This window comes from Populus trichocarpa, chromosome 4 (assembly GCF_000002775.5).
Source record: "Populus trichocarpa isolate Nisqually-1 chromosome 4, P.trichocarpa_v4.1, whole genome shotgun sequence".
Lineage (NCBI taxonomy): Eukaryota > Viridiplantae > Streptophyta > Magnoliopsida > Malpighiales > Salicaceae > Populus > Populus trichocarpa.
In genome coordinates this window covers 5,322,672-5,349,201 of record NC_037288.2, presented here as the reverse complement: position 1 = coordinate 5,349,201, position 26,530 = coordinate 5,322,672, and the positions used below count along the sequence as shown (strand labels likewise).

Genomic DNA, 26,530 nt, shown 5'->3' with positions numbered 1-26,530 from the left:
TAAATCAAAATAAATTATTAAGTCTAATTCTCAATCAACTTAATATTGAATGATGAAATTGAAAAAAAATCAATTAAAAAAGGACAAAAAAATGACTCGAATTAACAAGTCAACTTGCAACCCTAGTCATAAGATCAAGATAACTCCATGAAATGCAAAACAAAACAAATTAAAAATTTTAATTTCTAACCAACCTAATATTGAAGGATGAGATTAAAAAAATCAATTAAAAAAAAGAACATAAAAAACAACCTGAGTCAATTCACCAAACTCATGACCCAGATCAACAAACTGAAATAACCTTATAGAAAAAAAATAACCTAATTTAACTCGGGTTAACCTGTCAAATCTGTAACTTTGATCTTGAGACTAAAATAACTCCATAGAGAGAAAGTCAAAACAAATTATAAAGCTCGATTCTCAATCGTTTCTGTCGGATCTAATGTTAAACGATGAAAATTATAAAAATCTTAATTAAAAAATGACATAAGAAAATAAGCTAAGGTAACCCAAGTTAACCTTTAAGCACCATTACCGAGTCATGAGACTATAATAACCTAATGAAAAACAAATCATGAAGCCTAAGTCCAATGTTGAAGGACTCATGATCCAGGTAATGAGACCAATATAATAGGGGTTAAAATGTCAAAATCATGTTAACTCGTCAAACCTGAGATCCGTGTCATGAGAGTGTGATAACTAAATAAAAATAATAATATTAAAGAATTAAATTATACAAAAAAAATTAATTGAAAAAAAAGCAAATATAAAATAAAATAAAGAACTATTCCAATGAATAGTGCTTAGGGGTAAGTAAAACCCCCCTCCTCTTTTTAGTTTATAGTTAATTAATTCTTCTCAAGTCTTATCCTATTTATTTTACTACGAAATGTTTTATTATTATTTTTATTAATTTCAAATGGTTTAGTTTTTTCTTTACTTTTGGAGTGATATTGAGGCATTTCATAAACTCCAAAAAATAAAAATGAAATATACACACTTTTTTTCTCGTTATTAATCCTGACAGAAATGGACAGGTAAGAAAACTGTAACAAAAATAAAAATATGTGGGAACTGATTGCATTAAAAGTAAAGGATGTTGAAGTAGATTGAAATTGAGACAACATACAAACTTCAAGGGGCCAATGAACGAAGTCAATTCTGTTCAATTCTTTTTAGCATGAAGAAAACTAGGGTTTCACCATTTGTAGCAAGAAGCAACAATCCTACATTCGACGATGCATAGAAGGTGTTTTGTCATACTTTAAGCATTAAATCATAGCAGAAGCAAAAGGGATGAAGAAGCACTCGCGTATTGAAGTCAGCCCAGAAATGGCATCCCATTATTCAGAAAGTAGTGCACTTCGCATCATTGCATGACCTGGTTACGATAACCCTGCCTGTTATTGACCATCTCTCCAGCCTTACAAGAACACATGCTGGCAGTGGCAGGAGAATGAGTGTAGAAAATATTTTTAAGAAAAAGCATCTTGAGCCATGCATCCATACTTGCTCATCGATGATAAATAAGCCTATTAACATTATAAAAACAACTTCAAAGCAAGGGGAATAGATGAAAGGAAAGAATCTACTCAATTGGCTGTCTGCGCATAAATAAAGAAGGGGTTCATTATTAACAGACACCAAGAAGAAGGAAAAACACATTAACGAGGCCACATTTGGGATTGCACTGCAGTTATGAAGTGAAATTTATTTTTATTTCACTTCATAACTGCTTATTTATTCAGGAGACAAATTTACTTTCAACAGCTTATTTATTCAGGAGACAAATTAATTTGATGGTCCTAAAAGGCTCAAGATCTTCTATTTTCTGTACATTAAGGAATGTCTATAAACATAGGCAAGGACATTGTCAGGAGCTTATATTGATATCAAAAGGATCATGAACAGAAGTTGAGGAAACGGCTGTTTCTGACAATACTGAAGTTGAAACCTCACTCCGGCTTTCTGGCTGTTTATAGTGTTTGCTCCTAGTGTCAAACCTCGCATTCAACTCTTTATCGGTTTCATATGGATCATCATCATCCGTGTACACATGGGAACTGTTGTTATCCGATCTATCTAAGATCGAACTAGAGTTCTGATTGCCTTTCAAACTACTTCTTATTCGTTCGTCAGGTCCTCTTATGGCCTTAAACCTCAAATCTTCACTATTTGGTTCAGGGATCACATCAGGTATGATCCTAGTTCCTTCTATCATGCTAACAACTTCAGACATGATTGGCCTTAGTGATGGTGAAGCATTAGCGCATAAGAGAGCTACTTTTATCAACCTTTCTGCTTCTACCTTGTTGAATTCAGATCCCAGCTTCTGATCCACTATCTCAATCAGGTTTCCATTTTGCTCTAAATGGCAGGCCTGAAATGCAGATAAATCCACGTTAGTTTGTAGCAGCAAAGATGTGCACATTTGATGTTGCACTTAATTAGCAAATTTAAGCTTCGACCTTTACATTATGAATTTTATCAACTTGTAAAAACACTCCCATTACAGTCCTTAATTATCTTACAGGAATTTGATTGACCTAACTAGAGATAAATTTTTCTGTTCAATGGTCTTCAAATCAGATGTGATGTCTCTAAATGAGTGGAATATTTAAAGAGAATGAAAGTACTTAAAGGGATTAACAAAAACAAAAACCATAAAGGAGTTCAATAAGTATCTGTGATAACCCCAGAAAATTAAGGTGGATCACTAAAGAAACTTCAAGAAATACAATAAGCAGATGTTAATATCTGTGATTTACCCAGTCTAGAAGACAAGAGAATTGATCATCTGGCCCACAACTCTTGTTATGCTTCCCACTCACAATCTCCAGTGCCACAATTCCAAAACTGTAAACATCTGCTTTATATGTCAAACGACCCCATAATGCATATTCTGGTGCCATATATCCTCTGCACATCAAAATTATGTAGAACTGTTCGTTAAAATTCAAAAATCACAACACATTTTTGCCAAACAAAATTAGAATATGCAAGAAAGAAGTGACTTACACAGTTCCAGCAACTCTGGTGCTGATATAGGTTTTTTCTCGTTCGTCTAGTTTAGCCAATCCAAAATCAGATATTTTAGGATTGAGATCCTTATCAAGGAGAACATTGGTGACTTTGATGTCTCTATGAACAATCTTGAGTCTTGATTCTTCATGTAAAAAAGACAAGCCTTTGGCGATTCCGATGCATATCTTCTGCCTTGTTTTCCAGTCCAAATGTAGTTGATTTTCTGGACCTGTGAATAATCATCCAAGGAAACAATGCTTCTGAAAACTAAAACATCACTTGCCTGTGTGCGATTTCCATAATTTTCTTTTATTTTATATGACACTATTGTTTGTACTTACCAAACAAAGCACGAGAAAGGCTGTTGTTTTCCATGTATTCATATACTAACAATAGTTGATCTCCTTCAATACAACACCCATGAAGTTTTACAAGATGTGGGTGCTGCATGCATGAAATCACGCCGATCTCGTTCAAAAACTCACGATTTCCCTGACTTGACTTAGATGAGAGCTGCTTCACAGCAATCACAGTACCATCAGGTAACAAGCCCTGCATAGCGCAGTCATGGAAATACTATCTTCAGTACAGTCTTCGAAGATATATACATTCATGGCTTCATAATGACAAATAAAGGATAGAAAATCCCTAGAGAATACCTTGTAAACTGGTCCAAATCCACCTTCTCCAATTTTGTTTGCCGGATTAAAATTGCCTGTGGCAGCTTTAATTTGCTTTAAGGTAAAAGAAACAGTTTGGATTTCTATTCCTTCAAGACCTGTCAAAAACAGAAATCGGTTGAACAACTTCATGAATTCGTACCAAAACCTTAAGTTTGTTTTATAACAATGCTAAAGGCGGCCCTATTTTGTTTTCCTTATTGACAAGTCAAATGAGCTTGAACAATCAACTCATGATTTGCTTGCCGTGTGCCAGGAACAACTATCTGAGACAAGCATCATATGCGATGATTGAGAGATCATACTCATAGCAAGTCTTAACACATACTAGGTGAAAAAAATCATATCACTCATAGCAAGTCTTAACACATAGTAGGTGAAAAAAATCATATCAATTGGTGTTTAGAAGTGTGGCAGCGGTTCAAAGTACTTTCCACTTGAAAATGCATTAAAAAAATATTTTTTTTATTATTTAAAAATCATTTTAGCATCAGCATATCAAAACAATTTGAAAATATAAAAAATATTAATTTTAAACAAAAAATAAAATTTTAAATTTTAAAAAACACGATTTTAACCGCGTTTCCAAACATTACCTAAGTAGCATTGAGATTTCTCTTCCACTTTGTTTTCCTTGTGCATTATGCAAAGTCAAAATGCAGTAAAGACTAAGGAGTATAACCATAAGTTTTCTGATGGCCCTTAAGAATGGAAACAAGATTTTATTTTACAAGTGCAAATATCGCACTCCTGGCCAAAGAACCAATTATAGAGCATAAATGTAATGTAAACATTTACGGCGGGTACACCAAATCCACATCTGTATGTATCGAGTCAAAAAATTATGTCATTAATCTATAACAATTTTGATATTAACTCTATTTTTAACATGAATGTCCTCATTATATATATAATAAAAGACCTTTACCCCTTATGATTCTTTTAAGACTCTTACCCTATTATTCTTATCATTGACATAAAAAAAAAACATATTAATACTAGATTCAGTGAATCCTAGTTCATAGACAAAACAATCAAATTCAGACTATACTTGAATTGCTAAAAAAACATCACAACAACTTGATCTTAATCTGTGAAAGCATTATCGGAGCCAACTTAAACTATACTCGACAAGGTCGAGTTTCTCCAACTCTAGGAGAGCTAGTGGGGAAATCACATGGGCGTCATGGACTACATACACACATAACGAAAACAAAAAAGAATAGCTCAACCATCACTCTTTAATTGGAGACTAGGCACATAACATGTTATTGAATTTTATTTAATTTTATTAATGGACTTTAATTTATGTTTTTTTGTTGAACTTTTATTATTCAGAGGGTTTTAAGCTTACATTTGATTTTGTTTAGGGTTTTATTATTTAGATGATGTAATTTTTCTACATGTTAGATAATTTTAATGAATTGAGAAAAAATTGCAGAATTTGAATTTTCCTCCCCTAATTTTTTCCTCTCTTCTTCCGCTCCTTTCTTCTCCTATTCAGCTTCTTTTCTTGTGCTCCTTGGCTTTATCTTTCTCCTCTTTTGCTTCTTTCAATTTTAAGCACTTAAGACTTGTTGATATGGAAATTATTCACTTGGTTTTGATGCAGGAAGTCCAAACTAGTTGAACACTCTTCGAACAGTGGCTAAGAATCTTGAAATGAACACAAACAGGCTGCGGTATAGAAGTCTGATTTGTAGAAAACGTTTTTGGCCGTAAAACAAAGACCCCAGTCCCCATGATGTCAAATTTTAAATCAAATCAGCACATAAACATCTAACAATCATCCAACGCAAAGCAAAAAATATCCGTGTGAAATAGCCCAAACCTTTTTGTCTTTTTTTCTGTACTCTGAAATAGCATTTCCACCAAAAGATAGCCAATGCTGAGAATACGAGACAAAAGCCTACAACTCCAAGAATTATTGGTACAGTTTTTGTCTTTCCCCCTCCCGAAAAACGTGGTTTGAAGTCTGCCAAAAAGAACACCAAATAAGTAAGTAGGCTACTACAAAACTGTAAAGCTTACAAAAGAGACAGAAACACTCTAGTTTTATGTTAGCTACTGATTAAGATATTCTAATTTTATCTCAGCTGTTGATTAATTATGAAAATGTGCTGAGTAAAAGCTTTATTCTCCTTGCAAAAATAGATCAGTGTTTGTATCTTTTCATGAAAGTATCTGAAAATGATTAAATCGGGAGAAACTAATGCCTTGATTAATTAGAATGGCACACTAGAGCATCATGCATTCTGACTAGCATAAGTTATTGCTGCTCTTTGAGAACATTTTTGACTGACCAGAAAAGAAAGCTAGTCTATTCATCTCACAAACTCTTGAGGTTCTTTTTTTGAACTTCTGAGGTTCTTGAGAATGTGATCATCTACTACTAACAATGTACAACATTAGCCATAACAGCAGATACCAAGGCAAGAACTTCTTACTGGGATATACAGAAATAGCTGATATGAGGGGGCCATAGACTCCACTAACAGGAATTCTTGTAGTCCCTTTGCCAGCCCAATATAAGTGGATATCCAAAATATTATTTGTGACAGTAGCATTGTGTATTTTTGTGACTGGCTTGGCAACCCCTGCAGCTTCAACTTCTATATTGAAATCCTTCTCAACTAGATTATTCTGCAAAACAAAAACAAAGCAGTAGCACCTCATTTGCATTGGTTAGACAAACAATTTATTTGCATTAATTAGGACAGAAATAAATATCTTGCATCTAAGCATCAGACCAAAGGAAAGTAACTCAGCGAAACAACCTAGTTTGAAATTGTTGAACTTCTGCGGTGACAGGACACAGACAGACAATTGTGAGTAACAAGTCATCCACTACACAAAGATCTAAATAATGCTATTTAAAAATAAAGCATTCTAAAATGAATTCTTGAAGCAACACGACACAAAATCAACACAACAGCTCAAATATGCAAATAGCTACATATTGCAACTCTCAATTGTGATACTGTGTTATTCAAACCTATTCACAGTCTACAGATCATGTAAATAATTACCTGAATATAGACATCAAATAATCGTCTTCCAAGGCTGTTATATGTATTATCATTTTTGAATCTGATCTCAGCGAAGTGTAGACTCACAGTGTAATTCCCATTTTCCAAACAACGATGATAGTAAGTGAGTGAAATTGGAGAAACGCGTGCTGTTTGGTACAATTCATTAATATTTAATGATGGCATGTTTTCAATATAAGCTCTGTTTTGGAAATCGTTGTCATCCATAAAGTCTCCGGTGCTGCTAATTCCCCATTCATCCTCACTCCGATAGAATATTGCAGCACCGCTACTAGCTGCTGCATCTCCTTCATATGTGCTGCCATTTGTTTTAACATTTTGTCCTCCACAATTGATGTACATAGAGTGCCAGTCTGCCAAGAGAAAAAGGACAACTTAAAAGAAGCTTATGAAGCTCCATTAAGACAGTTTATATTAAAAGACTAGCCATCTCTTGTTAATTGAACCAATCGATCGGCTTCCCGGGGCCGATGCTTCTAACATTCATCATCATTTCACATTAAGAAACCTCCATTCGATAACATGGAAAAAATTTGCAACACTATCGGATTTAAACTAATTCACCAGTCTTGTTGAAAAAGCTATTTTATTTAATATTTCTGCTGCAATGCATATGGAGAGAACAATCCATGAAAACAATCATGGCACGTTTAAGTTGAATCACAGACGATAACTATATTGTGTTATAAAAAAGCAATTGATCAAGGAGTCTGCTAAAGCCTAATTTATGAAATGGAAATAGGATCACTATAATGAATTGACATTAAATCTCAGAATAACATACTTACACTTATCACAAGTGAGATCATCCATGCATGCTCCTCCTCTAGTTAAGTGAAGTGAAGAACGAATTAGTATTATATGAGATATTATGTATGGTCAACTTTGCACAAAAGAGAAGAGATTTTCACAAGGAGATGTCATACCAATTTTTAAGTACATAGGAAATCTAGTTTATATTATGAGTAAGTAATATAAGAAATCAGGAAATGGAACTTACATGTCATTTCCCATTGAAGAACTTCGGAACAAGTTTAGAGTTACATCCCTAGTACAATAAAAATGGAATAATAGTTAATGCAGTACTGAGATCTCCCATATGACAGTGAAGAACGAGAAATATAAAGAAGCAGAGAGTTTTTCAACCCTTGCAAGAGCACGCACACACACACACATAGACATGGAGAGAGAGAGACAGAGAGAGGTACTTACATTCCCTGCTGACAAGCAGGCTGCCCAGAGCTTTGCTGTGAGAAATTATTATAGGAAAGATCTCTGCGTGCAGAAAGAAAACAGAACCTTCTTGTCAATATGTTGTGGTTCTGATGTATAATTATGAAGATATATGAATTTGGACAATCAAAGAGAGTGCTTTCTAACAATCGCATCTATAGAATTCCTTTCTCTAATAAAAGAAAAAAAAACACTTTGGGATCTTATAATTCGATCTTTTCTTCTTAAATTCCAAGAAATTAACTACTATTTTTATCATTTCTTACTTTGAAAGCTTTTAATTTCATTGAATGAAAGCCAAATCATATTAAAGAAGTTATAATTCTTGAGCTTATATATATATATATATATATAGAGAGAGAGAGAGAGAGACAGAGACAGAGACAAAGATTCCAAAAAATATAGTGGCACAGCAGCTTCAATTGGATAGATACTAGTGTTCTAACACCATCATTTGTATGAATTAAAAATGAAGCTTCAGGGTAAAATGATGATGATGATGATGATGATGATGATGATAGTCTGATGTGATCCACGTTTTGGTTTCCGCCTAGCACTAGTAAGATATCATGACAAGTTCAATGAAACCAAATGCACGCAAAACGTGCATTCACCTTTGTGGCTTTACAAGGATGGATGTGCATAAGTTCCTCAATCAATAAAAGAATCTTTTAAGTATTAGAGTCAAAGAGATTAAATACATACACACTCATTCCTTTCCTAAACATTGGTATATTTCCTGTGAGGCGGTTTCCACTTAGAAAGCTGATGCAGACAACAAGGAGTAGTTAGTATAATGGACATTGCAAAGTAACATACTATGAAATGCTATGATCTAGAGGTTCCATTGCTTACATGAATACCAGTGCCTCTGTGGTTATAGCATTTGGAAGATTCCCGTGTAACTTATTAAAACTGAGATCCCTGCAAGGAATGGAAATGCATATGAATTCGTGGCCTAGTGCTTCCTTTCTGATATGTCAGATGATAAAAAACTGTTTGCACATGTCCATATCACAAATGTCCTTGGGGAAGTTTTTGAGGCAGGATTGCATCTATTCATCTTCCCCAGGATTTATTTGGCTCTATGACATGCATAAATTAGTTGGACACATAAATATAGAGACGTTTTAAGTATTTTCTGTCTTGAGGTAATGAGCCTGCACATACTGACTAGCACTGCCAAACAGATTTAAGTTCCACTCAGCATGCAAGAATACTTAGTTTGTGACATTTTCATGCATGACATGTAGGTACTTCACTATTCAAGCATGTATTTATGGTAAAGACACTTTAAAAAACATAATGGAACACTCATCAAAAAATTAGTAATCATAGCATTGCTTACAAAATTCGCAGTTTACTCATTTCCCAGATGTATGGAGGAATTTCTCCAGATATATTGCAATTCCTCAACAACCTGGAAGTCCAACAATGACTATGTCAGATCTGGTGGTCATATGGTAACTTAACTGTATGCACTCATAAACAGAACTGGGAATTAGAAGTGAACATACAGCCGTGAGAGGCCTACAATGTTACTAAGATCAGGAAATGACTGATTTGTGAAATTTATGTCAGTGATCCTCCTGCACATAAAATGGCAAGCACGCTTACAAAACAATAATGATTTAATATACCATTGTGAAAGTTTCCTTCAATAATACAGTATTCACTAAGTAAAATAACGTCATAAATTATTTGACTATTTGTAGTTGAATAATCAAGAAATTTCACTCACAAGTCTGTTAATGTTTTCAGAGCAGAGATGGAGGATGGAATGGGTCCTTCCAGTCCACTAGCTACCATTTCTCTGAAATAGATCAGTTAATCAAATCAATCAACGAACTTTGAGAGCCGCAAAATAAGTAAACTTTCCTCCTATATACCCCAATTCATAACATTGAAAAGGAATAAAGTATCAATGGAAAGATGTAAATCTTACAGTCTTTTAAGTTGCTTCCAGTTTTGTACAAAATCTGGTATACTCCCATTGAAGTTGTTATCGTTTATTCTACTGCATTGTGGAATGAAGATCATTTACACTTCACTCCTATTAAACAATGTACAGTGTGATAGAGGTTTCACTCAGAAATGCTTACAAGTCAGTCAGGTTTTTCAGCTCAGCAAGTTCCTTTGGCAAATTTCCATCCAATTTGTTGGAGGATAGAATCCTGCAAGAGAAATTGACATCAATCTCCAAAAACACTCCGGCGGCAAGATGAAAGTCAAAGAAAAGGCAAAGAAACAATCATCCATGAAATTACTTACAAAGTTTCAAGGTTAACTAAGTTCCCAAGCTCACGCGGGATCATTCCAGAAAATTGATTTAATTCAAGGTCCCTGTTAAAAAATTTCAATGAAACTGCCAGTAAAATTCCTTGTATCAAAATACTTCAACGAACTCATATCTCCATAAAAGCAGAATGGAAAAGTAATTGGAGAAACTGGCACATCACAATTCCATTGAGCGCATGTACAGAAAAATCAGTGTTTTATAATGAGAGAAAAAATGGAAATTTTGCTGTTCAGCAACTATAGATATAATCTACAAATTCATAAGAAACTATAACTCAGGCCAACTTTTTCAAATATAATTTATCAGATGGCGTCAAGAAAAAACCCAGTAAGACTGAATATGAAAACTTACAAGTATGCAAGGCTGGTAAAGTTCCCCAAATAGCTTGGAATGTTCCCTGATAACCGGTTTGCTAGAAGAGCACTGCACTAATGCTGCTTAGTTAAACCAATGTGTTGCCTGTTTAAAACGGAGATAGATACGAAGAAACCAAAAGCTTACATCATTTTTAGCTGCAATGAAGCCCATTGACTTGGTATAGACCCACCAAGTTCATTGTAAGAAAGATCACTGGCAAACCAGTGCAAACGAGTTTAAAACTCTCATAAATCATTTTTTATTTCATAAATGATCAGGAAACACAAAGAAAAGTGCATAAGAAAAGAAACTGCTACATGAATCCCCTGTTGTTCTCTCAGAAAGAACAACCAAGGCAAACATAATTTATTCTTCTCAGACACATGCTTACATGCTCTCAAGATAACGAAGCTGAATGAGTTCAGGTGGAAGTTCTCCTGCAAGGCTAAAACGCTTGAACTTCCTGAAATCCATGGGAAAACAAAATCCAAAATTGAAGCTTTATTGACATGCACCTATATATAGAAACCAGTAACACCACAAACACACAATAAATCTGCAAGGGACTAATTACAAAGAAAATAAATTTACACCTGTTTTAAGATGAATTAACCATCAACATTCTATTTCTTATGAAAAATGTTTATCTATCTAGACTTGATAGATTTTTATTATACTAAACACTGTCAGAATACTATTATGAGCTGGGGCAATTCACATCTCTATACAAATAATAAAGGAGCAGTGGAGATTGAAAGTCCTCGAATTTCTTTCAAAGTTCAATTCAGAGAGAGAAAACATACAGGGAAGTAATATGACAGGTATTGTTCGCAAATTCGCAGTCACAGGTAACGTTCCTGTCAGGATCCGTCAGTTGGACATGAGGAAGATATTCTCCACAAGAATCAGCATTGAAATTCCAGCCATTGGCGCCCATCTTCTTGGTAATTAGGTTTAAAGCATCCACTAGATCAAACAAACAATAGTTGCAAGGTCACATTTTGAAACAAAAATTAGTTCAAGATATTGATTCCAGCATCTATAGAACTCAAGACTACAGACTAGCTAACCTTATTCTTCATCATCCTCTTCTTTCTTTTCCGTTTTACAACCAAAGTTAGTAATTCTTGCGTGATAACTCTAATTTTGAATCCATAAGAACAAAATGAACTGGGAGTTTCTAGCAGAGTATCACTAATAACTATAACCTGCAGAAACCTTAATAATTGGAGCAGAAATTGGAAGTTTTTAAGCGGCAGGAACTTCTCTTGTAACCCAGATGACAGAATCTTTATAGGCACCCATGTTTCATGAAACCGTTAACATAACTTCACCTCAAGTAGTGGATACTTGGGCTGTTTCATAATTGAGAAATGTCGTTGACCTCTGCCATAAACTCCCAATAGAGACACTAGATACTATCTGACAGGGATACAAGTTACTACTACAGTCATAAAAACTAAAGGTTCTTCTACTGTATTCTTATCAGATCACAAAGAAACTCTTGACATCACAATATCATCTACTACCAAAGAAAACAGCAACTATTGGTAAAAAAAAAACCATACCCTCATCTTGAGGAAGCCTAGCAGCAGCCAACCTTGGTGTCTCCAAGCAAATGAAAGTTAGAACTGATACGAGGAAGGCATATCTAAGGGAAAAAGACATTTGTACTACCCAAAATATGCTTAAAAGGTTGCAAAGTCTGTTCTTGTCTGGGTTCTTCTCTACTGAGGGAGAGAACTTCATAGTCATTTTTGTTTCCTCTTTTGTGAGGATTGCCAGGCTAAGATTGTATGTGTTCCTCTATAATAATTGTATAACCATTACGTCCACATAGTAAAACCATGGCCACATTGCGAATACAGTCAACTGGTTTTTTTAAAAATAAAAAATCGTCACGCACATCTGAATTTACTTATGTTGATTTTTGAACGCCTACTGCAACTAGCTTGACTTTAGGAGTTTATCTTGATTGTGAAATATTGCCTTTGTATGCATTTTTATTTAGTATTTGTCAAGCTCATCCTTTTTCCATGATTGTCTTTTTATGACTGGTTTTAAGATTTTCCCACCCATCAATTACTTTTTAATTCTACCTTTCCAAATTCAGAATTAAATTATTTAAAGCAAGTACGTCATGTTGGGATAATAAATCTTAAAGTGTTATCTTTAAAATTCTATTTTAGAAATTTCTTTAAGGTATTTGAAAATTTGGCTGAGGTTATTTTTTAAAATAATTTATGTTTGGAAATGCATCAAAATAATTTTTTTTATTTTTAAAATCAGCACATCAAAACGATTCAAAATATAAAAAATAATAATTTAAAATTAAAAAAAATCAAAAACATGATTGAACCACGATATCAAACATGTTATTAGTTTTCACGAGCACCTAATTCATCTTTATTACAATTTCTCAGCAAGACAAAAAAAAAATTATATTGTACTAACATTCATAAATAAAGATTGAATCTCTCACCATTTGCATCCAAGAAAGTGTTTTATTGCTAATACTTTATCACATGTGCAACTTTTTTAAAAAATAAAAGGTAACCCTTGTAATTTTAAGAGTTACGCATGTAATCTGGTAGTTTTTAAAATTGCAGTAATAATTGTTTTTTTAAAAAAAATTTACTTAAAATATATTAAAATGAATTTTTTAATTTTTTTAAAATTTATTTCTAATACCAAGATATCAAAACGATCCAAAATCATAAAAAAAATTAATTTAAAGTAAAAATTTAAAAACACTTTTTAAATATAAAAATAAAAATACACTAAATGCATAACCTTTAAATTTAAGAAGTTATATATATATATATATATATATATATATTTATAGAAGCAACCTTTGAAAAAAAGATATTAGTTGTGCTATTTTGAATATATATTTTATTCATTGAACTGTTTTTTTTTTTAAAGAGAGAGAGAGAGAGAGAGATAGAGAAGAAGGAGGTAAGGTGATCAAAAAAAAAAAAAAAAAAAAGGGTCAATTGTAGGGTTGTCGAGTAGTATGTTACCGCTAGAAGGAGAAAAGAGGAAAAAAACAAAGGAGGAGCACTTATGTTAATGGTAGAATTCAACTCGGGGTCAATCGTAGGGTACCTTTATTTTACGTTGACGACAACAAACCGCGTTATGTTAATATCACTTGTAGGACCCTCCACCCCTACGAGGAGAGGAGGCTGCGGAACCCAAATTAGTTCTACTTTATTGCTTGGTTGTATAATAATAATAATAATTACTCCCCTCTTGAAATAAGAGAGAGTCCTTTGTAATAATAATAATAATAATAAATAAATAAAAAAGATTTTTGTTTGGAGGTGAATTTGTAAAATCTACCATGGCTAGTCGTCAACCAACCACTTGATGCTTATCCTGATTCATGGAGACGTGTTTACCTGCATGTGGGCTTGTTTGGTCATTAATGAGTAGTGGAAGAGAATCTGCTTTTTATGAATAAAACAAATAAAAAAACCCATCGTCTGTAAACAGCCTTTTATAGACAACGTAAAATTGCAGTTGCGTTTATTTTTTAAAATATTTTTTATTTAAAAATATATTAAAATAATATATTTTTTTTAATTTTTAAAAAATTATTTTTCATATTAACACATCAAAATGATTTGAAAACACCAAAAAAATATTAATTTGAAACAAAAAAAATAAAATAATTTTAATTTTTTTCAAAAACACTTTTAAAACTAAAAACAAACAGAGCAAGTAAATGAAAAATATATATATTACATTTTCATCTTACTGCTAGTGTGAATGGTGGTTTTATTAATAATTTGCTAATAATAGTTGTTGTAAACAATTCTTATTGTTATTTTGCTTTTGTTTTAATCAACTATTAATAATAATAGCAATTCTTTAATATATAGATGCTAATACGAATAACAGTTATGTTATCATAGTACAATTTTAGTCTAAAATCAAACCTAATTATTATATAAAATAAAGTCTATACAACTACAACCGAAACCCAAACAAAACTATAAATTATCGAACCTCAAATTCATAATTGAGAGTGTGATATTTTAACATTATTTTTATTTATTAATTATAATCTCAAACTAATAATGTATTATTTTTAAACATTGTTTTTATTTATTAATTATAAAGATAATTGATAATGACGGTAACGAAACATAACAATGTGCATTTTTTTTACCTGTAAATGGATGGTTTGAGATTTTAAACAACATGTTCACATATTTGCCTGTTAATTAAAGATTTTAAATCATGCTTATCTAAAATAAATATGAAAATGTATAATATGTAAGACAACATTAAAATCAACATGATAATTAGCCAAAACAATATTACAAAAGTAATAATAAAAAATTAACACAATATAATAATACATTTAAGTTTATATATGTCTTCTATGATGCAAGTGGATGAGCTGACTTCATCAATAACATGACTTCCACATGTCTATCTAGTCTTATCCTCTGAGACAACATTATTTAGTCTCAATGTCTTTCCTAACAAATCAAATGTAGTACGACATGTCTCGAACTAGGAAAATGCATGATAACAAGCAAGTTCATCATCATCATTATTATCAAGATCATGAAGATCAACTGCAGCATGTCGACCATCATATAACAAATGTCCAACCTAACATGAAGCAAATAGAAATTATTAATCCATAAATAAAATGCAACGATTTTTTCCAAGCTTATAAAAAGTAAGAAATACTTACAACATTTTGAATCCGATGTTCATGTGGCTCATACTCCATCTCCTCGTGTGGAGGAACCTATGCTGGGTTTGGTGTGATGATTTGACTTGTTATACTTAGGTACCAACCCATGTATTTCTTCTCGAAAATTACAAGATGCACCTTTCTAAAAATAAACTATGTTATTGCATCCTACATCGATATGTACTGAAGATTGTGGATCATCTAATTATAATCAACGTGCCTACTCGAACGACTAATGGAATGCAATTGATCCCTCGTAACTATATTAAACAAGATAGGTTGCTTAAAGCTAAATTATTGCATTACACGATTCAGGTAATGTATCTCGACAAACTCATATAATATAAGGGGTCCCAACCAATGTCCATAAAACTATAGTCAATGTGCATATAACAGGAACAACTGACATATTATCTTCTGAATAAGGATTTCACACATCCTATTAAAACATCAACAATACAATTATTTTTCATCATTTACCAATATCAACCTATGCAATTATTTCTCATTATTTACCAACAATATAAGATTTCTACATCAATAATGCAATTATTTCTTATCATTTACCAACATCAATCTATGCAATTATTTCCCAATATTGTCCAATATCAGCTTATGCAATTATTTTTCAATATAAAAAAATTCCAACATCAACATAAACAATTATTTCTCATCTTTTACCAATATCAACGCAATTATTTCTCAACATTTATCAATATAATTTTTTTTAATACCAACACAAACAATTATTTCTCATCATTTACCAACATCAACGAAAATAATTATCATCATTTAGTAGCATCAACTTATACAATTACTTCTCCATATTTATTCAATATAAAAAAATTCAATTGGACTCAAGCAAGCAATTATTTTTCAATATTACTTCACATTATTTTCTAACATTAAAAAAATTATCTCATCATTTTTAAACATCAATTTTAACATCAACATTGCAATTTATTATAACATACCTGATTTGATTACTGTATATCTAACTCATTACAATAAAATGACAAAACATGAGTTGGATTATTTTTAAAATATATACTCTCACATCATTTATTAATAAATAAACAATGAAACTTATTAAATAAGGTTTCCATAAAAAATAATTTTAATCTAAATAACATAATTTATATTATCAATAACATATTACTTGTATCCTAATGGAAGTTGTAGCTCAATCTTCAAAACCTGAACAAACATATCATGTTTAGACTCAATTCATGGTCGTCCCAAGTATAAATGCTTCACATTATATGAGCTTCTAAGTTTAGGTCAACTATTCGCATACAACTCCATCATATTTGTTCCACTTTGAACGAATAATCTCATTATTTTTCTAAAATCCACATAACATGTGATCGATATCATAAAATACTAATGTTCCCCAACAAGACACCTCCAAATAATATCTATTTCAACATCATTATAATTCAACTCAAGTCTTCCACATATTACTTATTTGGTATCTTTAAATGGCATGTCTCTAGTAGTATTCAAAAACACAATATTTCCATCAATATAAGTGATACTATTATTCATACTAGAAACAATAGTACCACCATAATGACACAACATAAAAAAGTTTGAAAACATATATTGTAAAATAAGAATACTCATTTCATCAAAAACAAATTATCTTACAATTCAACGCAAACCTTAATTGCTAATACTTTGACCTTAATAATATCAATAAAAACATATATAATTGCATTAATTAAAAACTAAATGATCTCAATTGAATAAAATCTCCAATTACAATAATTTTTACCAAAATTCAAAGCAAACTCTAGTTGCTATGATTTTGACCATAACTTTATTAATAACATCAATTGATTAAAAGTCTATCTAATTGCATCAATTAAAATAAAATGTATCTCAATTCAAGCAATATTATTAAATATAAAAAGTAACCCAATAATCAATTTAAACCCTAATTTATTTAATTCAAACCTAATTGATTCCATAAATAACATCAATTGTATTAAAAACACAAAATGAAACATTCAAAATCTAAAATTATCTCAACACCAACAAAACACATGATTATCAAACATAACACAAATAGTCATAAATCAAAACCCAAAACTTATCAATTCAATAATAAAACCCATAAAATTAAGAGACAATGCAACTATTTTACCTTGATTTTTTGATATGTAAGTGTCAGTTCCACCAATTGTAGTGGTTGGGAGGTTGTTAACAGAAGCTTGGGTCAATGATTTGGAACAAGAAAAACAGTAAAAAGACTCATTAAGATAAGGGGAAGATGATTTTGGTGTTTTGGTGGAGGATTGAAAGGTTTTTGGGCGGTTGAAGACTAGTTTTGTTTTGAGTTTTTTAAGGGTTTTTATATATATATATATATATATATATATATATATATATATATATATAGGAGTGGCGACCATGATGAAAAGAGAGGGATTATATACCTATCATAACCACGGTTCAAAAATCACGATTGTAATATCTAACCACTATTTAAAATCACGATTGTGTTAAGCCTATGATTTTAAATTGTGGTTTGCATAAAATATTATTCCGAATAGCGGTTCTCTTGAAAAATAAGATTCTAAATAACAGTTGTGTTAAATAGCACTATTATCCAAAACTTTCTCATATCATTTTCCTAAAATTTTATCGTAACTGTCTCCTTTTTCAAAATAATTGTACGGAGTTGACTGTCTTTAAGACTTTAACCGGGAGAAAGCCACCGGTAAAAGCAAGCTAACACACTGTCTCTGTATATTGATTTATACGGTAAGTTTAAAATATTCGTTCCTTCTAATTTAACATAGATTAATATGCACCCATTTCATTTTCCTACTAAAAGCAAGCTCTTATGGCCGACAGCTTAATTAAATTTGGATGAAACTAAGAAGTTCTATGTTTGGTATAATTTAATTTTAGTTCTTTTTAATTTTTCACTAAAAAAAGTTATAAATATATTTGATTAAAAAAGTTTTAAGTTGTTTTATAAATTTTTAACTTTTTATCTAACTTATACTACTTTCCTTTATAAAACAAAATAAAAAAAATATTTTTTTTACAAATCATAACCTAGTTCAAAATTATTTTAATTTATTTCATCTTAAATTATTTGTCACACATGGACACACGATATTAGAGAGGCAGAGAGTCACCGTCTAATTATTTGATTCAGGATCGCTAGGAAAGCCGAGTGTATTGGTATTATTAGAAATTTCAAGGGTAAGAGACTGGTTATGGTTAGAGAAGGCATTAGCACCTTTAGTATACTTTACTTGAGATAAGATGTATTGTGTGATTTAAAAGTTTTAATGGGTTCTTAACCGATAATTTATCTATGGCTAAGGATAAAGATTCACTCGTGCAAATAAATCTGGCATTTCAAATTTATTATGGGCTGCCCAAATGAATTCTTATGAAAATAATTTTTCACAATTCGTATTTTGCGATAAAAAAATACTCCCAATTAAAATTAGTGAATATCTAAAATAATTATGAGAATTTTCTAGTTAATTCATGATATTTAAATATTAACCTATTTGTAGATCTAACATTTATACCGGAATATTAACCATTAATTTTATGAATAAAAATTTCAGGGGTTAATAAAATATTGATCATGTTCTAATGGATTCAATAAATTGGTTATTAAATACAAAGTGAATGCAATTTTTTTTTTAATTCTATATAAAAATACTAAAACACACCATATATATATATATATATATTAGCAAAAATATGATTATTTTTTTTTTTGTATTTTTGAGAGACTTGGACGTATCCAACACACAAAAAGATATTTTTTATTATTTTTTTGTTATTTTTGTAAGATCATGTTTGGCAAGACCCTAATTTCCTTGAAATAAAGAACTACCTAAAATAGGCTTAAAAGTTGTTTGCCAAACACACCCTTAAACCAAAATACTTTAACAAAAAGAATGACAAACCAAACAAGGTATAAGAGATTGGCCTGATTTTGACCTGACCAGGTTGACCCGATCGAGTTGACCATACTAGATAAACTTGACTAGGGCTATGTTTGTTTCCCGGAATTCACTTTCCGGAAAACCACTTTCCAAACTTTCCTGTGTTTGTTTGCCATTAGGAAAGTTGGTCAATGGAAAACACTTTTCAGTCAAAGGAAAATTTGGTTTGGTTTCCAGGAAAGTGTTTTCCTGGAAAATTTGGGCGGAAAACACTTTCCGGAAGTTGTGAAAAATTTAGAAATGTCATATTATTTGCTTATTATATCAAATTTGGTCCTCAAACTTTTGATTGCTATATATATTTTATTTTGAATATTTATTTTTCAATTTCATCTCTTAAAATTTAATTTTTATATTAACTTTGGTCCTCATTTTTATAATTGTTTTTTGCTTTTCCCTTATCATTTTTTTATTGAAATTTTTTATCTATCAAATTTGGTTCTCATTCTTTTGATTGTTACTTATTTTATTTGAAATAATTTATGAAATGTTAATTATTATTATTTTAATCTCTTCATCTTTCATTTTTTTTTATAGATTTGATCTCTATTATTTTGATTATTATTTATTTTATTTGAGATAATTTATGAAATTATATTTTTTTTTCAATTTCATTTTCATTCAACTTTTTAATTTGTAAGATTTGTTCATCATTATTTTAATAAACTTGAGAAAAATAAAACATTAATAAGTTATTTTCCAGCTTATTTTTCATAACATAACCAAACACTAGAAAGTGTTTTCCAACTTATTTTCCATTATACTACCAAACATCAGAAAATAATTCACTCTCCCGGAATTCACTTTCCAAAAAAAACTACTTTCCAGTAAACAAACGGGGCCTAAGTTGACCATATTGGGTAGACTAGACTAGGTTGACTCGAAAAACAAACCCAAAACAAAGATCCAAAACCAAAATAGATCAAACATAAAAACTCAAAAATTTATTCATAAAAACAGATCAAAACACAAAAAATTAAAGAACACAAAGAACACTCAAACTTAAATCTAATGTGATATTACTTATTAAAAAATAATTTTTATTTTTAGAATATGACTCAAAATAAAATAAAAAAATCATGTTATACAAACTTTATTGGTGACCATTTCCAGGCGCAGATCAACTCTGCAAAATACCTGAGTACACAAGCTCAACATTGTTACTATTAGTTTCACACAATCAATTAAAATAAAATACGACAATAATAAAAAATCATCTTTTGTTAATTAACAGCTTGCAAATTGTAATAAAATAGTAGCTCTCTTGTCCTTTTCTTAAATAAAATAAAATCTGAACTCCCTTGTCGTTTATATTAAAGTAATTATTTTCTTCTTTTGATTGGTCTCTTTCGAATCATTAATTATTATGATTATCTGTTCACCTAGAACGATAAAGCCAAGAGCTGGAGGATCGTACGGGTAAAATCATGCCGCGCGTGCAAGAAGAACTGCCAAACACCACGTGGCACTATCGACCCGAAACGAAATGAACGACCTGTAGCTGCAGAAACAGCAAGAGGGAGAGAAAAATGGTTTCAGATTTCTTCGATCAAATCGCAATGGAAAACCAAAAAACATTCAAAAACCCTAACCCTAAGTGTTACCTCATCTTTCGTTTAATATCAATGGAACCGCCAATTCAAAAAAACGATGACGATGTTACAACAGCAATAATTACAGCGGCAGCTGCTCCTGGGCTGGGTAAAATGAAGAAAAATACCAAGAGAAAGAGATTGGCAGGAAAAGCTGTTATAGTTAGTTAAAGCTGTTGATGAATGTAACAGAATTAGTGGTAAATCAGTTAGTTAGAGAATCATTATAAATAAGAACAACGCTGTGAAGAACACTTCCTTGAAAATTGAATGAGCTTTCGGTATTGCAGAATTTCTCTTCTTCTTCTTCTTCTTCTCATCTCTTCTAATTCTCAATTCTATTTTCTAAACTTCTAAGATTAGTTCTTGACAAATTGATATTAGAGGCTTGAACCCAAGGCAATTATATCATTAACAAGGATTTACAATGATAGAAAACAACAAAGTGAAAGCTCTAGCGTTACCAGATTTAATAATTTTGCTTGCGTAAATTTTAATTAGTATTTAGCAGTTCGTCAGTATGTTACCAACAGAATCACTGATAAAAACAATCCATCAAAAAAAACTTTCATCAATAATTTATGAATTGTTGACGAGTTTATTGGTAATAAATATATTGATGGATTTATAAACGAACAAAGTGTGTCAAAAAAAATTACCAGTTTTATTCTATTGATATATCCATCGGTAAATATAACATATCACCGACATAATACTATTTGTAATTCCATTGGTGCGTTAACAGTAACAATTGCATTTGCAGTAATTCTTTTTCAACTCTCTAAAATATATCGACGGTCTAGTTCCATCGGTAATCCCATCAGTAATAGTGGCATTTGCAGTAATTCTTTTTCAATTCTCTGGAATATACTGACGAAGTTGTGTTGTTGGTAACTCCGTCAGTAATATTTTAAAAATATATTGAATAGAAGTAGAAAAATAATTAAAATAAAATAAATTAGTATAAAAATCAAATATTCTGATTTTTATCACATTTATTTCAAATTTAAATGCTTATACGTTCAAATACAATAAATCTAAAATAGAGACAACACTGAAGAAGGAGCAAGTTGGTTGTCGTCGGGATTGTGAGGCCAATTTTTAGAGGGTGTACATGAACCATCCATCTGTGATCTCATCTTCATTACCAATCGGCGAAGTTCTTCACAATTAACAATGAGTCGTTCATATTTATCATTAAGATGGGTCGTCTGATCCTATACCCGTTGGTCTAACATCGATGTGAACTCCAGAATTTGAATGCTTAGAATCGATTGCGAGCATCCAAGGATCGAAGCATTACGGGTCATCCGCAAGTTCTCGGTTGTAGTGTTAGAGAGTTCGTACACCTGATTTCTTTTGGGGTGACTAGACGATCCTGCCTCTAACCACAAATCCAGATCGATAAGGGTCAAATGATTGTCCCCGTATCTCTTCTTCAATCGGCTGTTATATGTATCTTGGAAAGAAAAAATAAATATATCAAATTTAAAGAAATAATAACTTGAGAAAAAAATGATTGAAAACCAACATAGCATAAAATATTGAGCTCAGTTATCAATGAACTGCTATAACTTTTTTTGGCGGTCATCACTCCGCACATGCGTTTCAACAAAAAGCTTCATCAAACTTAGCTCGCGTCCAAGAACTGTAGCCTACAATAAAAAAATATTGTTAGTTAAATATATTTATAAAAAACAACTAATAAAAAATATGGATGTAATAAAGAAAAATCTTATCATCCGCTTCACATGCGAAACGAACATAATGGAGCCGCAAGCGTGCGTGGTAATGGAATCGTTAAACATGCTGGTTCAAGTTCTCCAAATTGGACAGTGATCGTCGGGTGAAATGCATGGACATCACGTGCTGAATGTATTATGCCCATACAGCCTTTGAGACGTACAACAATCTAAAATCCTTCCAAACCGCCACGTCATTCCAACCTGAAAGCTTTTTTTCTTTTGCATATTTTTTTACTTTGTTTTGCGCCTCGTACAAAAAATCACACAATCTATATGGTACAAATTAATTATCTGTTAGTAAATGAAAAATAAAATTTTAATATTTGGAATAAAAAGAAATTATCTTGAATTCGATCTTACCTAATTACAACGTGATTCTCTCAAACCCTCAACGCAACATTATTATCAGCTCTTTCCCATTCAATTTTTCCCTTGAAGTAAACATTTATAAAAGAAAATTTTTAATAATTTCAATAAACAACCCAAATCAACATAAAAAAAACATTTAAGTTAATAAAAACCTTAAACCTTGAAAACCATGAATCGACCTGCGATTTTCATTCAGAATGTTTGGAAACTTGGCTTCATTGAAATAATGAAATTTCCATCAATGATTTAAAGGCCAATGTTACTGTTCTCGCATCCTTAATGTTTGTAAACCTGAAATTGCATTTATTAAATGATATTATTTTTTTAAAAAGTATTAAACATGTCGTTGTGAAAGCAAAATAAACTTACATTGAAAGGTCGTCCTTCCACTAGGTCTTGTACTTGCAGGTAAATGGATCTTGCTGTGAAGGGACCTCCCCTCAACGTTGTGGCATCGCACTCGATAAGTCCGCGTCGTGCGTCGATATTTGTGCTTCAGGTACCTGTTTTTGGTTAGTATCTAATGACTCGTGGTTGTCAGTATCATTGCTAGAAGAACTAGCAGTGATCTTATCCTCGCGATAAGCAATAGACTTTTCCCTAGACATCTACACAAATTAACGGATAAAAAAAATTAAGTGATTCCTATTTTTTTTAAAAAAATTCTTAAACCTGCAAATACATAATATATATGCCACAAACCAGTTGATTTTATTCAATTTCTTCTAACAATGTAGCATAATTTAATTTTGTAGAAAATTTTTATTTTCCACGTGATAATATTTTTAATCATAAATTTACAAAAAATTATTCTAAATTTAAAAAAAGTCAAAATAATAATTAAAATTAATCCCACACATTTAATTGAAATTGAACAATAAAATAAAAAAAACAACTAAAATTCAAAAAAATAATGCAAAACTTATTACAATAACAACTAAAACTCAACACAATTATTTCTAAGTGAAAATATTTTTAATCCTAAATTTACAAAAAAAATTATTCTACATGGAATAAATACAAAATAATAATTAAAATTAATCCTACACATTTAATTGAAATTGAAGAACAAATTTGAAACAAAATAACTAAAATTCAATAAAATAATGTAAAAATTATTTCAATAACAACTAAAATTCATGTTATATGTTAATTCATAAAATTATTAACACAAAATTGAACAAAAAAATGATAAAAAAACACAAAAAAAAATTAAAAAATCTTACTTTAATGACGTGCTTTATTTCAGCTCTTAATTAAGAAAACAAAAAACAAAAACAAAAGAAAGACATTGTTAGTAAACCCAAAAAAAAAAGGAAAAATGAAGAAAGACAACAAACCTTATAATGATAGAATGAGAAGAGAAGATAATGCTTGATTTCGGGTGAGAAGGGGAGAGAGAAGAAAAATGGCAAGAAACAAGACTATTGCAGAAAAGGAATGAAATGAATCAAGGATTACAGAGACAATTAGAAATGACAAGAAACAGGATGAAACAAATGGCAGATAAGAAGAGGACAGAAAGAACATTTATGGTTGGAGACTGGGTGTATTCAAGGCTGAAACCTTACAGGCAAACAATAGTAGCTTTAAGAAGAAATATGAAGTTGAATCCAAGATATTTTGTTTCGTATAAAGTCATTCGGAAGATTGAGAAAGTATCCTACAAGCTGTTATTACCAGCAACAACCCATATCCACCTAGTATTCCATGTTTCCTTGTTGAAAAAGAAGATTGGAGATAATGCAGTTGTATCTTCAATAGTTCCAGTAACAGATGAGTCAAGCAAGGTGAAGGTGAGTCCTATAGAGAATTTGGAACGTAGGATTATGAAGAAAGAAGACAGGGCTGTGGCTGCTGGATTAATTAAATGGTCTAATCTGTTTACCGAAGATGCAACTTGGGAAGATCTTGAAGAGCTTCAGCTGCAATTCCCAGAATCTGACATTCATTCTGGAGGTCATTTTGTGTGGATTATTGGTGTTCTCGGCTATGCTTAGTGGCTTTATAATGAGATATTTGGTGGAGGAACCAATACAAATAAGGCAGGATTTGAATTTCGATTATACAAAGAACAGTCCTGTTGCATTTGTGTCCATAAAACCTTGTGGTGGCGTTGCTTGTGATGACGAGGATTGTAAAGAGAATATTGGAAATGTCAAGAGCTTAAAGAGAATATTTGTGTCCATAATGCTTTAAGCTTTCCCAGTTTTGTTTGAAATATGTTTTCTAACTGATACTGCCATTTGAGAACTTGGGGGGATAATATTATGCAAATTAACTTGGACTAGACTGTCGAGGCATTTTGGTTGTCTCTTGTTAGCATGGAAACCCTTGCTAACAATACACGAAATTGAAGGTGGCAGCTACGTACCCTCCATTTTGGCAGAGGACTTGGTGATATTTATTTTCACCTTGTCTTTTAGGAGCCCCTTTCCATTCTGGCATGACCTATAATAAGAAGAGACTATCTTGTAACAGAATCTTGGAATAATGAGGTTGAGCCCGATACACATTACAGAGTCTAACGTGTTCTGTTTGTAGAAATGCTGTATAAATTATTACAAATCATGGCCTGTAGTTAAGGCTGATATGATTTTCTTTAATCTTTCAGGGTGCTTGTTCTGACTTGCTTCACTGTTCATTTGCAGATCTGTGTGGACTTCCTCTCTGTTGATGGGAAAACCCTTGCCACCAAAAGCCATCCATGCATTTTAAAATTCAAAAGCGAGTTTATCCGCATTTTATTGAATTTTCTTAAGGTTGCACCTCTTGCTGCTGGCTACATTTCTGAATCCCAGACTTTGGCGTTGAAGATAAAAGGTTTTAGGGAAGGTGACGTGCCTGCTTCCTGCTTGAAGGTGATAATTGAACAACGAGCTGAATGCCGGCCTGGAGATGGTATCCCTGAAATATATGATGCGTCCGTCATATGGATTGTATGGTGCGGGAAGAAAAGCATAGTCATATGGATTAACATGGTTTTATTTATGATGGAGTTGTTGTTCGCTCTAGTATGCTGTAGACCTGTTATTATTCCGAGAGCAAGGTTGACTGATGATTCTGGTATCAACAGTACCACTCCAAACAACGTCCCCGCACAGAGTTGATACCGAGGTTTCTATACACTTGGATTGTGATGATAAAAGAAAAGTCTAGCCTTCAACTGCAGTGCCAAAGTTTCTGTAACATTTTACTCCCGTCAGGCATGCCATCCTAAAATGGTTCCATGAATTCATTGATTTCTCGATCATCATGTACATCTGTATCCATCAGTTGTAGTTTGTAAATATTACATGATGGGGAAGTCTTACTGCCCTTTAAACATGACTGGTTCGGCAGGAATTATGCAATACAAAGCTATTCCAACAATCCGGTGTGGCTCAGTATAACCTACGTGTGTAATCAGTTGCAAATTGATAATGCTGTGTGAAAAGCTAAACAAAGAAAAGTGGCACAAACTGTTGTATTTTGTTCTTAG

General features: G+C 31.7%; 2 protein-coding genes across 4 annotated transcripts; one reads left to right on the top strand and one right to left on the bottom strand.

Annotated features, from left to right (window-relative positions):
* Positions 1-1,658: 1,658 nt before the first annotated feature.
* Positions 1,659-12,535, bottom strand: LOC7476309 (probable LRR receptor-like serine/threonine-protein kinase RFK1). Of its 3 annotated transcripts, none has more exons than XM_024598779.2 (24): positions 12,212-12,535; positions 11,447-11,609; positions 11,035-11,106; positions 10,788-10,856; positions 10,638-10,709; positions 10,259-10,330; positions 10,090-10,161; positions 9,933-10,004; positions 9,729-9,800; positions 9,505-9,576; positions 9,336-9,407; positions 8,843-8,911; positions 8,693-8,752; positions 7,967-8,029; positions 7,755-7,802; positions 7,543-7,580; positions 6,734-7,107; positions 6,152-6,347; positions 5,536-5,679; positions 3,684-3,802; positions 3,366-3,576; positions 3,019-3,253; positions 2,769-2,919; positions 1,659-2,380 (listed from the first exon to the last, which is right to left on the bottom strand). In XM_024598779.2, exons 1-24 carry the CDS (start codon positions 12,396-12,398, stop codon positions 1,874-1,876), a joined length of 3,210 nt encoding a protein of 1,069 aa, XP_024454547.2. In that variant the 5' UTR covers positions 12,399-12,535; the 3' UTR covers positions 1,659-1,873. The 3 variants fall into 3 exon arrangements, with proteins under 3 accessions (XP_024454547.2, XP_024454548.2, XP_052308270.1); XM_024598780.2 differs by lacking the exon at positions 12,212-12,535 and adding an exon at positions 11,714-12,165; XM_052452310.1 differs by lacking the exon at positions 8,693-8,752.
* Positions 12,536-24,548: 12,013 nt separating this feature from the next.
* LOC7476310 (seipin-2-like) lies at positions 24,549-26,159 on the top strand. The gene is made up of 3 exons (XM_052452274.1): positions 24,549-24,845; positions 24,943-25,232; positions 25,664-26,159. Exons 1-3 carry the CDS (start codon positions 24,549-24,551, stop codon positions 26,157-26,159), a joined length of 1,083 nt encoding a protein of 360 aa, XP_052308234.1.
* Positions 26,160-26,530: the final 371 nt, after the last annotated feature.